The 19,677-nt window shown below is 38.0% G+C and overlaps 1 protein-coding gene across 1 annotated transcript in view; it reads left to right on the top strand.

Moving 5' to 3' along the window:
* LRP8 (LDL receptor related protein 8) overlaps positions 1-19,677 on the top strand; it is a 247,467-nt gene that overhangs the window by 134,508 nt on the left and 93,282 nt on the right. The window contains exon 3 of the mRNA XM_081323196.1: positions 19,177-19,299. Coding sequence (XP_081179322.1) covers positions 19,177-19,299 — 123 coding nt within the window. The remainder of the gene's footprint in view (positions 1-19,176; positions 19,300-19,677) is intronic.

The raw sequence follows: 19,677 nt of genomic DNA, 5'->3' as shown, positions 1-19,677 counted from the left end.
ATTTTGATGAATGGATTGTCAGGAGTAATCCTGAAATTCAGCTGATCTGCAAAGTTACACAGTTAGCATGTTTTAATAATGGGAATGTGTGGGATTTGTCTGGAGCTCAGGTTTTTTTTAATTGTTCTAAAATTCCAACCCATATCTTGTATTTTAAACATGAAGCACCGAGGAGTCTTCTTAGCAGTGAGTTGAAAGAATGCATCATTTGAGAAGTTGAGCAGAATGTACATTGAATGATTATTTCTAAACATTTGAGAAAAACATATTTCACACTCCTAAATTTGTAGATCACAGAAAAACGTAGTATAATAACCAGCAGCTGTCAGAATGATGCACACTAATGATATGCATTCAGTATATAACATTTTTATTCAAATTGGTTTTGTTACATAATTATAATCTTTAGTGCAAGTCTCTAAGGAAGAAAGCTGGGCTTTATTCCCATGCTGCAAATAGAGAGCTGAGATGTGGGGGGAAATTGCTTGCCTAATGCAGAAGAAAAACTGAGAACCTTAAGACAAAATTCATAGCTTATATTGTATCACATTCTATCCCATAATGATGGGATGGTAAAGTCCATGTGTTGAATTTCCAGACTTAAGATTGGAAATGCCCACTAAAATGAAATTAAATGCTGGTGGTTTTATTAGTTCTTGTTCTTCAGCAAGGAAACTTTCATAGATTAGGTGGCATTTAATAACAGTAGAATATACTGCTTCATAGTGCTTTACAGCCCTCTCTAAACGGTTTACAGAGTCAGCATGTTGCCTCTAACAATCTGGCTCCTCATTTTGCCGACCTCGGAAGGATGGAAGGCTGAGTCAACCTTGAGCCAGTGAGAATCGAACTGCTGGCAATTGGCAGAATTAGCCTGCAATACTGCATTCTAATCACTGTGCCACCACAGCTCTTATACCAATGTTTTCAATAGAATAGTCTATACATTTCAAATGTTAATTGTTAATTTTTTAAAATGACAGTGTTTATAAATTCTTTAAAAAATCCTGAAGGCTAGGATTCATGAAAATACATGCTTTCAAAAGGAATATGCAAAGGGAAGAAAGGGACATTGAATGAACCATTCTCCTTGTTACGTAACCTAATCAATTATTGACATCTTCACATTATATCTAAATTTGGATGTAATAACATTCTAAAAGATTTGATCTAGTGATTAAAATCACCAGGCTAGAAAGCAGGAGACCATGAGTTCTAGTTTTAGCCATGAAAGACAACTGGGTGTCTTGGCCAGTCATTCTGGGTCAGCCCAACCCACCTCACAGGGTTGTTGAGGGGGAAAATAGGAAGAGGAAGAAGTATTAGATAGGTTTGCCACCTTGAGTTATTTTATAAAAATAATAAAGGCATGATGCAAATAAATAAATTAAAAATAGTTTTAAGAGGAGAGTGTTAATATTCTGTTTTGCTGAATTCTACATTGGCAGTAGTAAAGTAAATCCTTCTGTTGTTCTAATTATTCACTTTATTGTATGAGCATGAAAACGAAGGAAACCAGCACTTTGTTATTAATAGACATTTATTTGGCTTTCTTCCACTGTTAACAGGCTTGGAGTAGAAGATGGACCTGCTGTTCAGTTTGCAACTAATTTTGGCATTGGAGAACATTATTAAAATGGCTTTTATGTATAATTCAGCCAGTTTCACTGGAAAACAGGTTCAGTCAAATGCAAAGTGAAGTGCGCTCTCATGAATAAACCCAACACTCTTTGGTTCCAAATCCTTGTTCTTTATTGTATATGAACAAATTGCGAGGGACGACTGACAGTTTCTTGGTACTTTCTACATTGTGGTCTGTTGTGCTTTATGCAAACCCTTTGCCAATTCCATTCATTGGGAGGCCTTCCTGTTGCATCTGTCAGATATGTTCCTTTTTGTCATCTTTGATTATCTCATTTTGCTGATAGGCAGAGTGACTCTATTTTGCATTGCCAATCTGCCCTTATTTTGTGTCTGCAAAGAATGAAAAACGCAAAGCGTGGCATTGAGCAGTGCAAATTAAACCCCGTCTTTCAAGGTCATAAGCCAAATTTTTAATTTTTTCCTTCAGCTTGGGTTTTTAATGGTTCAGTCGCAGAGGGATCATTTCCTTCATTACTGAATAGCTTAAACTCTTTTACAGTCCATATTAGGAAACTATTTTATGACTACCGTACCCTTTTTAGAAGACTGCTGATAATCAGCAATCCATTTTTGTATCTTCTTCATAATAAATCTAATGAATGTACCAGACATATACTGTGAATCCCAGAAAGTGAAGCACATTTCCAGATATCTTTGATCCACAACCTAATAATTAGTCAAAACCAATGTCACCCCCATTTTTTCATTGTATAAATTTAATTATAGAAATTTATATTTATATATTCGATTTACATGATCACCCAACTCTGGTGTTTTACAACTAAGTATAAAAAACACAAGATAACTAACCAAAAGTTAACATGCATATAAAATGAAAAACATAGTAACAAACTTCATACTGCATCCAGTAACGATGTAAAAAAGATGTTGAGATTCTAGAAAGAGTACAGAGAACAGCAACAAAGATGATTAGGGGTCTAGAGACTAAAACATATCAGGAACGGTTGCTGGAATTGGGTGGTTTCGTCATGATGCATCCGGCCTGCGGGCCGGCAGTTTAACACCCCTGAATTAGTGGAACTACTTGCCTCCAGAAGCTGTGAATGCTCCAACACTGGAGGTTTTTAAGAAGAGGCTGGACAATCATTTGTCTGAAATGATATAGGGTTTCCTGCCTCAGCAGGGGGTTGAACTAGATGACCTCCAAGGATCTTTCCATTATTATTATTATTGTTATTGTTATTATCATCTAAAGTGGTAGCAGAATAACTAAGGCCAACCATTTTATGTTGTTGTTGTTATTAGTTGCGAAGTCGTGTCCGACCCATCGCGACCCTATGGACAATGTTCCTCCAGGCTTTCCTGTCCTCTGCCATCTTCTGGAGTCCATTTAAGCTCACGCCTACTGCTTCAGTGACTCCATCCAGCCACCTCATTCTCTGTCGTCCCCTTCTTCTATTGCCCTCAATCTTTCCCAGCATTAGGCTCTTCTCCAGTGAGTCCTTCCTCCTCATTAGGTGGCCAAAGTATTTGAGTTTTAGCTTCAGGATCTGGCCTTCTAAAGAGCAGTCAGGGTTGATCTCCTCTAGGACTGACCGGTTTGATCGCCTTGCAGTCCAAGGGACTCGCAGGAGTCTTCTCCAGCACCAGAGTTCAAAGGCCTCAATTCTTTTGCGCTTAGCCTTTCTTATGGTTCAACTTTCACTGCCATACATTGCAACTGGGAAGACCATAGCCTTGACTATACGCACTTTTGTTGACAGGGTGATGTCTCTGCTTTTTAGTGTGCTGTCTAGATTTGCCATGGCTTTCCTCCTGAGGAGCAAGCGTCTTTTAATTTCTTGACTACAGTCCCCATCTGCAGTGATCTTGGAGCCCAGGAAAATAAAATCTGTCACTACCTCCATTTCTTCCCCATCTATTTGCCAGGAATTGAGAGGGCCGGATGCCATGATCTTGGTTTTCTTAATGTTTAGTTTCAACCCAACCTTTGCACTCTCCTTCTTCACTCGCAACAAGAGACTCTTCAGTTCCTCTTCACTTTCTGCCATTAGAGTGGTATCATCTGCATATCTTAGGTTGTTGATATTTCTTCCAGCAATCTTAATTCCAACTTTTGATTCATCTAGCCCTGCCTTTCTCATGATGTGCTCTGCATATAAGTTAAATAGGCAAGGCGACAGTATACAGCCTTGCCGGACTCCTTTCCCAATTTGGAACCAATCAGTGGTTCCGTGTCCAGTTCTCACTGTTGCTTCTTGGCCCGCATATAGGTTTCTCAAGAGACAAATAAGATGTTCTGGTACTTTCATCTCTTTAAGAACTTGCCACAGTTTGTTATGATCCACACAATCAAAGGCTTTAGCATAGTCAATGAAGCAGAAGTAGATGTTTTTCTGGAACTCTCTAGCTTTCTCCATGATCCAGCGTATGTTGGCTATTTGATCTCTAGTTCCTCTGCCTCTTCGAAATCCTGCCTGTACTTCTGGTAGTTCTCGATCCACATACTGCTGGAGTCTAGCTTGTAGGATTTTAAGCATAACTTTACTAGCATGAGAAATGAGTGCAATGGTGCGATAGTTTGAACATTCTTTGGCACTGCCTTTCTTTGGAATTGGAATGTAAACTGATCTTTTCCAATCCTGTGGCCACTGTTGAGTTTTCCAAATTTGCTGGCAAATTGAGTGTAGCACTTTTACTGCATCGTCTTTTAAGATTTTGAATAGCTCAGCTGGAATACTGTCACCTCCACTAGCTTTGTTGTTTCTCAGCTTTTCTAAGGCCCACTTCACTTCACATTCTAGGATGTCTGGCTCGAGGTCAGTGACCACCTCATTGTGATTATCAGGGACGTTAAGCTCATTCTTGTATAGTTCTTCTGTGTAATTTTGCCATCTCTTCTTAATCATTTTATATCATTGTATAATTTATTCAGAAATCTTTCATTTTGAATAGGTTCAGCTCATGTTATAGAGCAGTGTTTGGAGAAAAAACTAGGTTTTCATGGCCTTACAGAGGGCCAGCAGCCTGGGGCCATTCAAACCTCACGGAAAAATAATGGCCCATAGGGCAGGTACCATGACAAGAAAGGCTCTTTTTTCCTGGATCCCACCAGATTTCATGGGACAATGAAAGTCCAGCAGTTCCACAAATAACCAGGAATTCTGCAAGGGATTTCATAAGTGCCAGGAGTGCTTTGAGTTACACCCAGAAATATATAGGGAGCAGCTTATATATGTACAGAGATGCATCCATAAATACGGATATATCTGCAAGAGCTAGAGGTACCTCCTATTCTTCCATTGGGAGCATTAAATCCCCCTAAATTAGGTACCAGTTCTGTCTTTTTGATTGACCCTCATCTGGAATTAAAGGAGAGTCCCCACAGGTTTTCAGGTTTCTTTGGATTGAATCAAAGCCTGTTTTTCCCTGTAGACCACCAGATGCTTAGAGAATGAAAGAATGGATCATTAAGAGAGGAGAAACAGCAACTAGTTTGAGAAAGTGGAAAGTGTGAGAAAGAAACTCAAAATAATCCCATCTTCATCTTGTTTAATGTAAGATGGAAGAGAGGAACCTCAACAAGCTTTAAGCTTTATTCTGTGTTGTTAGAACCCAGAATAATTAAGCTCTTATTTTTGGAATTTTGGCTCTTACTGGTATAATTGTCTGACAAAGGAAAGTAGGTTATAAAATGTTAAATGGGAATCTTGGCAGCCAGTTAGGAACTACACTTGTGCTTCAGTCCGACATATTATGCTAATAGATAGCTATATAAATATTTTTAGAGAGTGGAGAAAAATTCATCAAGCCTCGGTGTTGTGCCTGATCAGCTGATTAATAACTTTCATGTTTCAGAGAATGTGATAAACAGCATTTACATATTTCCAAAACATTAAAACAGGGGTGTCAAACTGGCAGCCTATGGACCAGATGCGTCATGCGCAGGCCATGGCCAGCCCAGTTCATCAAAGGCAAAAAAACGTCGTGATATGTCACAATACGTCACGTGACGTGATCAAATTTGACACCCGTGCATTAAAAGCGTAATTTATTGAAACCAAATAATTGAATATCAACCTGTTTGACTATGTGACACAGAGTACACTTGGGACAGGTGCTTTTGTGATAGTGTTTCATTTTTAAAATAATTACACATTTCTTAAATGTTTCACCTACCTTATTTATACCTTTTGCATTGCAAATTACACGTTCTTGTAACTGTTCATAGGTCTGTTTTTTAAAGTATTTGTTAACTACAACACTACTGTATATTCCTCCAGCCAATAGCCAGGCTGAATAGCTGAAGCTCAGGTACTTCTGTAGTTCTTATTCTTTATGTAAAATTCATAATTATTTCCCAATACATTGGATACAGATGAAGAAAGACTCTTATGTAAGAAGGTGGGATTATTTCCATTGCTTTATTATAGTGGAGCAAATAAATCATATGTGAAATAATTATCATTGATTGTTATTCCATAGCATAGTCCCAATATTCATTTCTAGATGGACTACTAACAATAAATTTGTTCAACTGGTGATACCTTTTCCTGGTTATTCATTGAACGGAAGCATAATTTTTCTAGTAAAAGAATTGTATGTTTTTGTATGTGCTGATAATGATTAATCCTTTGAATAACAGTCCAGCAATTGGAACTATGCATTTACAGATGTTCTGCTGCATAGGAAATTATTTATTTAGCCCAACCCATTTTAAATTAGATTAATTTTTTAAAAAAACAAACCCTACATAACTAGGTTTACAAGGCTGATATTGAGAACCTTATTCTTTTGGCTCTTATCCTGGTTTGACAATATTTCCAATCCTTATACATGTCCATTTTTTATTGTTTTACATGATTTTTTAAAATGAAATTTAACCATTTGGAAGATACTTAGATTTCTTCCTGCTTTATTTCTGGTGAATGGTTTTTTCTTTCCTATATGTCAGGTGTGAAAGACCAGATCGACAGGTGAAGGTTCAATTAAACTGATTTATTGCTAAAATGCCTGTACATAGCAATCTGCTTGAAGTTAGATAAGGATCAAAGGGGGGGGGGTTGGATGTAGTTTGCTTGTGACTAAACTGAACTAATTATGCTTGTGACGTGTGGATTCTAGGCTGATCTCTCTTTCAACTCCAGCCTCGGGTTCTGCCACTCTTTTTCTTTTTTTTTTATTGAAAAGTTTTAAAATACATTTTATCTTTAACAATCCCCCCTCCCCCTCCCCTACCTATCCCTCCCTACCCCTCCCCCCCTTTCCCCCCTCCCCCCCACTTCCCAGAGCTAAGTACAGGGTATAAAAACAAAGAACAATCATAAACATCCATATGCTACCAACAATAAATTCTTAAATCTATCACTCTCTAGCTCATATAAGATAACTACAAACAATACTAATATTTCATATAGAAAAAAAAAGAAAATAGAAAGGAAGACTTATTCGAATGCTAAATGAAACTTTTTAGTCCCATATTTCTTCTGGATATATTCAATCCATTTTTTCCACTCCATAATATAGCGTTCTTGCGAATGATCTTTCAAATAAGCCGAAATCTTTGCCATTTCTGCCAGGTCAGAAACCTTTAAAGTCCATTCTTCTATAGTCGGCAGTTCCTCCTTCTTCCAATACTGACCTATTAAAAGTCTTGCTGCTGTAGCTAAATTTAACATCAACTTAGTGTCCACAACAGTAGCATCTGTAATTATACCCAACAAAAAGAATTGCGGACAGAACTTTATCTTTTGCTTGAAGATCTTCTGCATATTCCACCAAATTTTTATCCAAAAAGCCTTGACCTTTTTACAAGTCCACCATATGTGAAAATATGTTGCATCTTCACCACCACACCTCCAGCATTTTGGCTGATAGTTCGGATACATACTTGCAAGCTTTTTAGGATCTAAATGCCATCTATAAAACATTTTATAAAAGTTCTCTCTTAAGTTTTGAGCTTGTGTAAATTTTACATTCCTCACCCAGATCTTTTCCCACGTATCCATTGTAATAACTTCTTGGATGTTCTGGGCCCATTTTATCATACAGTCTTTAACCAGTTCTGTTTCTGAATCAATTTCTATCAATGCAAGATATATCCGTTTGATATGTGCTGGACCCTGATTTCTAATTTGCTTTATCAAATTTTCATCAGTCATTGCAAAACCAGTTTTCTGATCTTCTTTCCACCTGGCCCGTAATTGAGTATATTGAAACCAGGTTTGAACAATCTTCTCATCTCGCAAGAAATTATACGATTTTAAACACCATACACTTCTTTCCAAGCTTAAAATCTCCTTATACGTAGTCACGTCATGTTTGAAACCAACATTTATGTTTTCTATTGCGTGTTTTGGAATTGCCCACAATGGTATCTTACAGTCTAACTTGTATCTATACTTCTTCCAAACTCTCAACAATGCCTGTCTTAAAATATGCACTTTAAACACATTATCTACCTTCTTATCATACAACAAATATGCATGCCAGCCAAATAACAAGTCGTGGCCCTCAAGATTTAATAATCTCTCTTGTGTCAAATTAATCCAATCACTTATCCCTGCTAACGCAGCAGCTTCATAATATAATTTAAGATTGGGCATTTTAAGACCACCTCTTTCACGAGTATCCTGCATAATCTTAAGTTTAACTCGTGGCCTTTTCCCTGCCCAAACAAATTTATTGATACCCCGTTGCCATTCTTCCAAATTAGAATCTTTCTTAAGAACCGGTATCATTTGAAATAAGAATAAAAATTTAGGCAGGACATTCATTTTCACTGCTGCGATTCTTCCCAACAAAGACAATTGCAATTTTTCCCAACTCTCCATTTCTTTTTGAATTTTACCCCATAGTTTTTCATAGTTATTTTTATATAACTTTGTATTAGAGGGTGACAAAAACACCCCCAAATATTTGACCCTTTTAGCAATCTCAAATCCAGTTAATCCTTCTAAAAGAGCCTTTTGCGATACTGTCATATTTTTGGCCAGAATTTTAGTTTTTTGTGCATTAACTTTAAATCCAGAAACCCTCCCATATTGCATTATTATCTCCATCAGGTCCACAACAGAATTTTCTGGCTGGGTCACTGTAACAACCAGATCGTCTGCGAACGCCCTCAATCTATAATCCTGATCTCTAATTTGAATACCCTTAATTTTTTCCGAGTTCCGAATTTTTATCAATAATATCTCCAATGTTAAAACAAATAATAAAGGTGATAACGGACACCCTTGTCTTGTGCCCTTCTCAATATTACATGCTTCAGTCAAACTATTGTTAACTATTATTCGGGCAGTTTGTTTTTGATATAATGCCCTAATTGGTTGCAAAAATTTATCCCCAAAATTCATTTTATCTAAAACTTTCATCAAAAATTGCCAATTCAATTGATCAAAGGCTTTTTCAGCATCTAAAAAAATTAGCGCCGCAGGGATCTGGTTGTTCCTTTCCAAAAACTCTAACACATCAACTATATGCCTCACATTATTTTTCATTTGCCTACCACTAATAAACCCAGTTTGATCCCCATGAATCACCTGTTGCAGAACCCTCATCAATCTGTTAGCCAACACCTTAGCAAATATTTTATAATCTGTATTTAAAAGTGATATCGGTCTATAATTTTTAACTTGAGTAGCATCTTGATCTTCCTTCGGAATCAAAGAGATAAAAGCAGTTCTCCAAGACGGAGGCACCTTTCCCCCTCTCTGAATTGTCTGAAACTGCCACTCTTTTTCCTACACTATACTTCAATTTAAGGAATTCTGTAAAATCCTCATTAGGAATTTACTGGGGGGGGGGGAGAAACTGTGTTAAATTAAAGATGGATTGCCCTTTTGCACCAGGTTGATACTTCTGTATGATCTTCTTTCGTGAAATAGGATTTCAGTCTAGAACAGGGGAGTCAAACTGCCTGCCCACGGGCCATATGCATCATAGCGAAACCGCACCCAGCCCATTGCCAGCAATGGCAAAAAAGTTGTGATAAGTCGCGACACATCACGTGATGTTGTGAGTTTGATACCCCTGGTCTAGAATCTAAGCATTTAAACAGGTAGGTCTCCTAAAATTACTGTATGTTCCAGAAATAACATTCTACGTTTCTTAACATCTGGGGGCACAAATTGTGATGAACTATTTTTCTTCTTTCTATTTCATATCTTTCTTATAAACTTGATTGTGGATATTTTTTTTGGCTCCTACTTGTACATTTCATTTTTAGCCTGCTTGGTTCTATTTGTTTCTTAAAATTTATTGCAATAAAATGCATGGAACAGTTGCCTTGGCCTTGGCATAAATTTCACTATTTCAGTCTCTGCATTTTCTTTTGATTATCTTCTGAGATGCTGTAATAATGCAATAACCAGAGTTATATCCCTTGACATAGCTCTTCCCTTTTGTCTCTATAACTGGATTTACATAAGCAGAAGTTCTCCCTTGGTGTGCAGACTCCTGATAAATATGTATGTAGAGTGCACACATATCCTTTTTTAAAAAGTAAACTATGGGCATATGTATATTGAATTCAATATCTCATGAGTTTATTCAGACATTTGCAAGGCAAATAATAAATTCCAAGCAAGGATTTATACTTGTTTGCATATTTTTTCCTGTGGGCGTTCCAAGCAAGGAAATGTATAATAGTACATTTTTATAAAACAAATTTATTGGGACTTTGCAGTTATTTATTTATCAAACTTGTACGCCGCCCATCCCTCCCAAGGTGATTCTGGATTTGGATTTAATATTTAATCTGAATTTGAAGAGCAGAAGTTAATCTACAGCTTGTGTAGTCCCATACACCACTCTTCTTGGCAAATCAAATTCTGCTTTTCCTGGGATTAAAGGTTAAGGTAAAGGTTCCCCTGCACACACGTGCTAGTCATTTCCAACTCTAGGGACCGGTGCTCATCTCCCTTTCAAAGCCGAAGAGCCAGCACTTGTCCGAGGACGTCTCCGTGGTCATGTGGCCTGCATGACTAGACGCCAAAGGTGCACAGAACGCTGTTACCTTCCCACTGTAGTGGTCCCTATTTTTCTACTTGCATTTTTACGTGCTTTCGAACTGCTAGGTTGGCAGAAGCTGGGACGAGTAACAGGCCACTCTGTTATGCGGCACTCGGGATTCGACCTGCCAAACTGCCGACCTTCTGATCGACAAGCTCAGCGTCCTAACCCACTGAGCCACCGCGTCCCTTTTCCTGGGATTACTCAAGGCAAAAAAAAAACCACCCCACTTTTGTTTTAAGGACTTGCTGTGAGGAACAACATTTGCAACATTTTGCTGCACAGAGTTGCTGCAGATTACTTTACAGATTACAGATTGCTTGCACAGAACTATTTTTAGGTTCCAAGGAGCAATATGAAGCCAAATTTAATTAAAGGCATCAAGCTAGAAATCAGAAGACTGTGATTTCTAGTCCTGCCTTAGGCACAAAGCCAGTTTATTGTCTTTGGGCCAGTCACTCATTCTCAGCCCAAGGAAGTGACAATGGCAAAATACTTCCTCAAAAGTGTTGCCAAAAAACCTGAAGGGATTGTCCAGGTAGGTTTCAGGAGTCAAGACTGACTCAACGGGATCCGCTTCTCAATAAAAAGCAAGATGTGTAAACATTTTACAATTTGGAAGTAATTGTCCTTATCGTAAATGCTACTCCATTTCCAACAACTGCAAAACAAAAAGAAGAATAACAGAACTGGAAGGGACCTTGGAGGTCTTCTGCTCCAAATCCTTGCTCAGGCAGGAGATACCATTTCAGACAAATGCTTGTCCAGACTCTTCTTAAAAACTTCCAGTGTTGGAACATTCACAACTTCTGGAGGCAGATTGTTCCACTGATTAATTGTTCTTAACTTTCAGGAAATTTCTCCTTAGTTCTAGAATGCTTGTCTCCTTGTTTACTTTCCATCAATTGCTTCTTGTCCTGCCTTCAGGTACTTTGGAGAATAGCTTGATTCCGTCTTCTTTGTGGCAACCCCTGAGATATTGGAAGACTGCTATCATGTCACCCCCAGTCCTTCTCTTCATTAAACTAGACACACAATTCCAGCAACCATTCTTTATATGTTTTAGCCTCCAGTCTGCTAATCATCTTTGTTACTCTTCTCTGCGCTCTTTCTAGAGACTCAACATCTTTTTTACATCATCGCCGTGTTATATCACCATTCATAGCAGAATCTTCAAGCATCCCAAGATGCTTCCCTGAAGGGTCATATTTTTACATCTCTTTGAAAATACAGTATCTTCTTGCAAACTGGACCCTTTTTGGCCCCAGTTATTTCAGACTATGATGGGTGGTGAGTGAAACTCCAAGTGCCATTTCCAGATTTCAGAGCGAACAAGGAGATAACAACAGAAGGCAGCTGAGTTGAATTTGGCAAACTACCTTACCTTCAGACCTAAGCATGCTAAGGAACTCTCATAGATCTTTGTTGGCATTCTTGGTCTCTAGCAATCTAGGATCTTCAGCTTCCCTGAGGAAGCCACCTGGGATACATGCTGCTGGTTCTGGACCTTCTTGCAGCCATGGTGGATCTTTTTACCTCAGGTTTTCAGAATGTTCTCCTCAAGAGCACTGCATCTTATCTCTTGGTAACCAGTTTACCTGGACCTCCGATATATTTTTTTCTCTTCAAAATCATTCCCGACTCTCTGATCATTAAATTTTTGCAAACCTAACTGGCAGCTGATTTCCACAGATCTGTTGCAGCTTTCAGGGTTTGGCATTGCCTTATTGAGTAATCCTATAATTCAGAACAGATGGCTGCCCTTCCAGTGGTCATTTATATACAGTAGTGTAACCCCCTTTCTTTTTATCTTCTCCTGCTTTTAAATCATTAAACAAAGACGCTGTCCTTCCCCACCAGTTCTGAAATTTTATGCACAAAAGAACAGATTCTCCCCTAGTAACTGCTTTAAATGCCCTTTGAGATGCTTATTTGTTCATGCCTCTTTGGGGAGTATTTGAAATTGTCAGAGATAAACTGCTAGAATTTTCTGTCTTGTTCTTTATAATATTATTAATCAAAACAGCTTTTGCAACTTGATAAGCTTCCTTTATATTCTGTCACTAACTGAACGATGGTTATAGCTAGGACTGTATAAATCTTGGCTGGGCTTTATAAACTGATCTCTTCTGACTGGATTCTAGTTTCATCCTTCTTGTTCTGCTCCATGGAATAAAACTAAGCTATTTATACAGTATATGGTGCCAGGTAAAGTAATTGTAACCAAAAGGAATGGTAGGTAACCATAAGTTCAGCAATGCTTTCCCACATCATCTTTATGACATTTTTGAAAAGGTACTGCCCATGGGATGAGTTTAGCTTTTCCTACCATTTGCCAGAATTAACATATGGTTGCTACTGCTGTTTCTTCTTGCTCCATGAACAGCAGTTAAATCTCCAGAGGTTTTAGTTACATTGGGAGATTACAGCAGAAAAACAGTCACAGAGATACTTTTATACAGGAGCCTTAACTTCTCAGGGAACAGGTTGTGGGAGACGTATTCCCAGCATACCTGAAAAACATCTGGTTGGGAAAGTTGTTTGGCAGCTTATGTAGTTCATGTGAAATTTTTCAGAACTTTTTAAATTATGTCTTTCTCTTTCATGTGGGAAATTCTGAGAAATTCAAGTTACACATTCAGCCAAATGGTTGGTGCTTGTGCTAAAGTTTTACTTTTTGGATATTGTAGTTTCGCTAAATAATCTTAAGATAAAATGAAAATTTGAGAGTCCATTTGTAGAATTTGATCGTAAATATTAATATTTTATGTTTCAATTATTAGTTTAGTTTAGTTTATTCAATTTGTATACCGCCCTTCTCCCAAGGGACTCAGGGCGGTTAACAGGGCATATATAAATAACAATACAAAAATTAAAAAGAAATTAAACAAATGCCCAATTAAAAATTACAATAATAATAAAAACAGTAAAAAACCCATTAAATAACCCTAATGAACCCCATCAGGCCAGACCAGCTAGTTCAAATAAGTGGGTCTTCAGCCCGCACCGGAAGGAGCGAAGGTCCTTACCCCATACTTTAGTACTATATGCTTGTGTTTCAAAAATGAACAGTCTTACTGTGATCCACAAATAATTAAACAATATTTCCTTTTATTTTTATACTGTTTGTTTCTCCCATAAGAAAATCTCTAGTGCCTATTTTGTAGTGTATTGTTATATATATCTTCTGAGAAGAAAGTCCCAGAGTTAGTATTGGACTTTATACATTTGTATGCAGAATCTGCATCTTTCAAATCATATTTTCCCATTTTTTCATGCCTGATCATATTTGGCTACAATTGTTAGCACTGCCCCGACTGCATGGCAATGGTTTTCTAGAGTTTTCTAGTATTATATCTACAATGATGGATTGTTATAATATATATACCCACTTTAGTCTCATTCCTATGAGACACATATTGTCTGGTAGAATGCAATAAATAATAAATAAGACATGGAAGTTGAGTCAAAACAATCTGTAGGCCGTCCCAAGAATAATTCATAAAGATACTTCATATAGAATTATCACAGGAATTTTCCCAGTCTGTGAAATAAGGCATAAATAACTTTGTTTTCTTCCCAAAATAAAACAAAAAGAAGTCTATCCCCTGAATCCAAATTTCCCCATTGCATTAAAAAAATATATATCCATGATGCTATTTTTTTTCCCTTTTCTTAAAATTCAGAGTTGCCATGACAGCTCACCTGGGTGTCTTCCACATTCTGGCTTGCTAAAACAATGATTGTAACTGGATGTCGGGAAGAAAAATAAATTAAAGGAACCCAATAAATTTCCTACTGTATTTCTTAATTGGTTGTTTACTATATACAATATATAAACCTGATTTAAACAGGACATGGCTGGAAGGCATGGATTTTCCTTTAAATTTCTCCATCCCAAACATGATATAATAGATTTCTATTTTTGTCTTATAGACATTTGTCATTCACGCACACTTTCTGAGCCTATTTTTATGCCTTTTTCCATTCAATATGCCATTTGCATATAGATGTGAATTATTGCTGATTTAAATTATTTTTGAGTAGGCAGGTATGGATTCTGAAACGCATTCTTCACAGGAGGCACTGCTTCAAAGACTTCTCTCTTTTATGCTCAGGAGAAGTTCAGCAAGGAAAGATTGGTTGATAATTCCTGCCTCCTCGGTTCTGTTTTCTTGAAGGCTGGCTGAAAGCCTCAAATTGCTGGTAGTAACCCGAGATAAATGTGGTCAAGGTATATACTATGGGTGCCAGTTTCTGCTTCTTAAAGGGAGCATTCAGCCATGCACCTTGCAGGCTTAGGGTAGAATGAGTAAGATAATTGTAATTAAATGTACTTTGTACATAAATGAATGATTTACAAATGATAAATACAGTAACTGACATCATAAAGATAGGAGTGGGGTATGGTATTGCCTTGCCATAGGCCTATGTCTTCCCTAGAGAAGCATTGCTTTTAGCAACTGGGGCAGATTAAATTGTCGGCATTTAGATTAATCATATTCAATAGCATTTGTTTAAATATGCTTGTTTTAATGGAAAGAGGGATTTGTACTGTTGGGAGCTTGTATTTTAAGATCCCTGAATTCATGCAGTAAAAATAATCACCACTCGGACTTTTCTGTTTGTCTGTAGTCTCCATTGAAGATACTCAGGTGGCTTCTGTTGAGCTGAAAAACTGAATTGATTTCTTTTGCCCCTCCTGAGCAGATTTACTTACCATCCTTATAGTTTTATCAGCAGATGTTGGGCATTGCAAGGAAGAAAGACCTTACAGGCTATCTGATTGTGAGGATGCAAACCAAGCATATTAACACCTTCAAAATGCCGTTGGATGGTTCTTTGCCAGTATTATATGTCTTTTCCCTCTTTGTGATGCCTGATAATAAATTAATTGTGCTTTCAAAGAACCCTGTCAAGGGAACAAAGCAGTCCATGGCACCATCTGCTACCAGCGTGTTTATGTGGTGGAGGGAGCTTTGTATCTCCCTTATTCAGGATCATTGGCAGACCCCAGTTTTGCCAGCAGCCCTTTTTGTCAAAGATAACAGTCAGGGTATTATTGGTAGATCAGTGGGGAAATGGCTTTGTCATGCCAAGGCTGGGGCATTACCAAGTCAGGAGTAAGTATATTGGAACATTTTGGGATGAATGGTGCAGAAAAGAAAAGCAGATCAAAGTGGTAAAAATGTCTGGCCATGCATGTTATGAAGGCTATTAAAACTATAACGCTTTATTATAATAAATAGTTTTAATCTGTCCTGAAGGAAATGTTTTGAGGCTGAAACCATCAGAGAACAATGTTAGTATACAATCTGCATATTAAAATTATTGCAAGCTTCTTTGAAAAACATTAAATCACTGTAATGTCATAGTATGAAAATATAACCCGTAGAGGGTAAAATCATAATAGTCTTATGGAGAGAATATGGATACCTGCTTTATTTTCCTCATTATTTTCCATTCATGCTGAAATTTTCTATTATCTAGCTCAGCAGACAAAATTATACAACACAATATATGTTTATAATACAAAGTTTGGAAATATTTGGGGAGAGGTCTTATTGCCCATAGTAGCTAACACTCTCTTGAAGACAGAATTCATTTGAAAACAGATCAGATAGCTAAAATGTGAATAGCTGAAATTGCTGTTGAGTTTCAAGGCTAGTCCCTACATTGGAACTGGGCATTTTATGGCCCCTAAAGCCACATTTGGGCCTTTGGACTCTCCCTGTCGCACCCACGTGAGGTCAGTCGGAAATTAGAAACCAGATGTAAATAAATGCACTGCAGGGGGCAGAAGAAGAGGTAGTGGGATCTGGCTCTGCACAGTCACCATGCACTCTCTGTCAACTGGCAGCCACAGGAGAATGAGAAGAGAAAGTGCTCACCCCTAGACTGCAGCAGCCTGAGGTGATAGAGTTTGAGGTCACCAGATCAGGTTAAATTGGTTCAACTCTTCACAACAGTCCCACTGGCCCCTTGGGAAGATTAATTGCCCACCCCTGCCCTTCATGAAGCCAAGCAGAAAACAAACTCTATGTCCACCATAGATTCTGAAACTGATGTCTGAATCAAGGTAGCATCTGAAGATCCATAATCCACAGTAATACTCTCTGTCTGAGATAGGCAGGCTAATGTCTCCAAGTTTTAAGAAGGCCATACTGGTTTTTAAAACAGTCCATAGGTGCATTGTCCTCCTCCTCCACAAAGAGACAGGTGTCCTTTCCATTATTTAGAAAGAATGTGAGAAAAAGCTACTGGCACTAAGTTGCCTACATGTAGGTTTTTCATCTGAAAACAGAGTAGCGACTGAAATTCTTGTGTTATTATTTCAACCTCCTTAAGCCTAGCTAATCAGAGTTCAGAAAAAGTTATTTCTCCAGAAATTCTAATTTCAATCACTCCTAGCTGTAGCTAGCATGACCCTTGGCAAAGGAGTGCAGGATTGGTTATCTAAAACATCTGGAGCACAAGGTGTTTCATTCTCTCATTTGAAGTGCACATAATACTTGACTGTCTGATCTGATTTCAGAATAATAACTCCATAGCAAGCACAAGATGTGTGATACGCTTTTACATGGAAAACCCCACTTACTTGAGATTGAATTAGCTAATAAATCAATAGAAAAGGTTGAGGTTGTCAAGCAAAAGTTTTAAAAATAAAAACATAAATCTGGAGGCTGCTTCAATATTTTTTCTGCCTTACTACATAACCATCAGCTGGGCCACCAAGGATAACTACCTGCTGTTGATAATTCATAATTCATGTGATTTGTGCACAGGAAGCAATACGTTCCATTCCTCATGGTATGCTTGTCTGTACTTACAATACTGTTTGAAGAAAGCCTCATATTTCCTAGGATGTCACAATAAGGAAACTGTACATTTTATGATAAAAATGATAGTTTATCATGGGAAGGTTTGTTTTTTCAGTGTTCATTAATACAATACTGTATTTAAAATTTGGCCTTCTATCTTTTAATGCTGCTCTTCTTGTTTCCTGAGAATGGGCTTTAGTTAGACACATACGATCACCTCATTGGGTGGAAAAAATTAATTTTTATTTTTAGCTATTTTTAAACTGATGGTCTACTGCAGGGGTGTCAAACTCAATTTCATTGAGGGTCGCATCAGCATTGCGGTTGCCCTCAGGGGGCCGGGTGGGTATGGCCAGGGTAGGTGTGGCCTACTGGGTGGGCGTGGCTAGAGTGCGTATGGCCTACTGGGTGGGCGTGGCCAGCTCTACATCGTTCGCATCAAGGGTGCCTGTGGGGGCCTGGGCAGGAGTGGGACAGATCTGAGGGTCTCTGGCAGAAGGAGGGTCTCTGGGCCAAGGCAGTGGGGGCCGTTCCCTCACTGTTTCCAGGATGGCTTCGCGGGCCGCATGCAACCACTTCGCGGGCCGGATCTGGCCCCCGGGCCTTGTGTTTGACATGTCTGGTCTACTGATTCCAGCTGAGTAAATTAATAGGATATATTTGCACTACTTTTAAACCCATTGAGTTTGTAATGGATTTGTTGCTTCCTTCTCACAAAATTTTAAGAACCCTCATTTTACCATACTTCCTAATTGAAGCCTATCAACCCAAGTGATATGAAACTATGTGCTATTCAAAGTATCTCTGAAAATAATTTTCCTTGATCTGATGCCCTCCAAAGCTACTGACATCCTCCAGTTTGCTAATGCCGGTTGGGAGTTAAAAACACTCAAGGAATATCCAGTTAAAATTTTTAGAATAAAATAATAAATAAAAGATAAAATCTATATTAAAATCACAATTTGTCACCCAATCTGTCAGTTGTACACAAGCAAAACACAGCGTGGCCTAACTGTAATATAATATCAATCCTTAAACTGTGAGGCCCATAGTCATTAAATATTAAAATAGGGATGGAAAATGGTAGTGAAATTGTAGGAAATGATCAGGCTGAGCTCGAGAGCAGAGTCAAACACACCATCAGTTTAGAGTCCCTATGCTTCCATAAGAGAGCTAAGGCCAGCCCCCTGTAAGTTCTGTTGATTCTTATCAGCTGCCAATTTGTCTTGACCGTTAGTTGTTCAGATTTTTGTGTATAGGTAGCATGAAATAAACTTGTAGTACTTTTGAACCACATCCTGGCTCCTGGTTTCTTGTGCCTGACAGAAACACAAGAAAACCAAGAATTATTACCTGTACTGCAGTTGTGATTGAGGGAACAAGACAGGAAAGCATAAAGAAATCTTATTCCATTTATTGCTTTCTGAAAACATAGCTTACTCATGGCAATATCCATAGATACAATTTTGGAAGAGGTTAAGGTGGTTGTTTTTTTTTTTTTATTCTTCTGTTCCCAAAGCTGTTAGGCTCTAAGTTCCCTTGGTGAAGGCATGCCCAGTTCAAGCTAGTGAAACATTGATTCCTTATGATCTAGTAATAGATGAATTGTGCAACTTTGAGATGTAAGAAGTGTTTTTGATTGATTACTGTGCATCTAAAATCAACGAATGATTTACTGTCCAATTGAACTATTCTTTTTCCTTTTTTAAAAAAACCCCTCTTTCTCTCCTTTCAGCCAAGAAGACCTGTGCAGAGTCTGATTTTACCTGCAACAATGGTCACTGCATCCCATCTAGATGGAAGTGTGATGGTGAGGAGGAATGTTCAGATGGATCGGATGAATCTGAATTGATATGCAGTGAGTATTCTTGCTATGCAATTCTGGAGCACGGCTTTGTAATAATTTTAAAAGCGACTGATGATGGAACATATGACAGACATACTTACATGCACACTACCCTTAAGCAAGGGTAAGTTAACTTCTATTGTAGTAGTAGAATAATTGTTCAGGAGCACACCTACATATGCCATATGGATATTCACTCCCCAAGCTGTTCACTTTCAAGCTAACAGTAATATGTAAAGTGCATAAGGCAGCAAAAACAATAAGCAGAAGAAATTAAATGAGATAATAAAAGAAAAGGATGTGTTGCTAAGTCTAGTTTACATCAGTACTTTCCACTGTGCCTTTCTATACTGTTCTGTCTTTGTAAGCCAGCCTTGCTTTTACCACATC

This window comes from Vipera berus, assembly GCF_964194415.1.
Source record: "Vipera berus genome assembly, chromosome: 3".
Taxonomy (NCBI): Eukaryota; Metazoa; Chordata; class Lepidosauria; order Squamata; family Viperidae; genus Vipera; species Vipera berus.
Note: the sequence above shows the minus strand (reverse complement) of the source record. Positions and strands in the feature narration are given on the sequence as shown.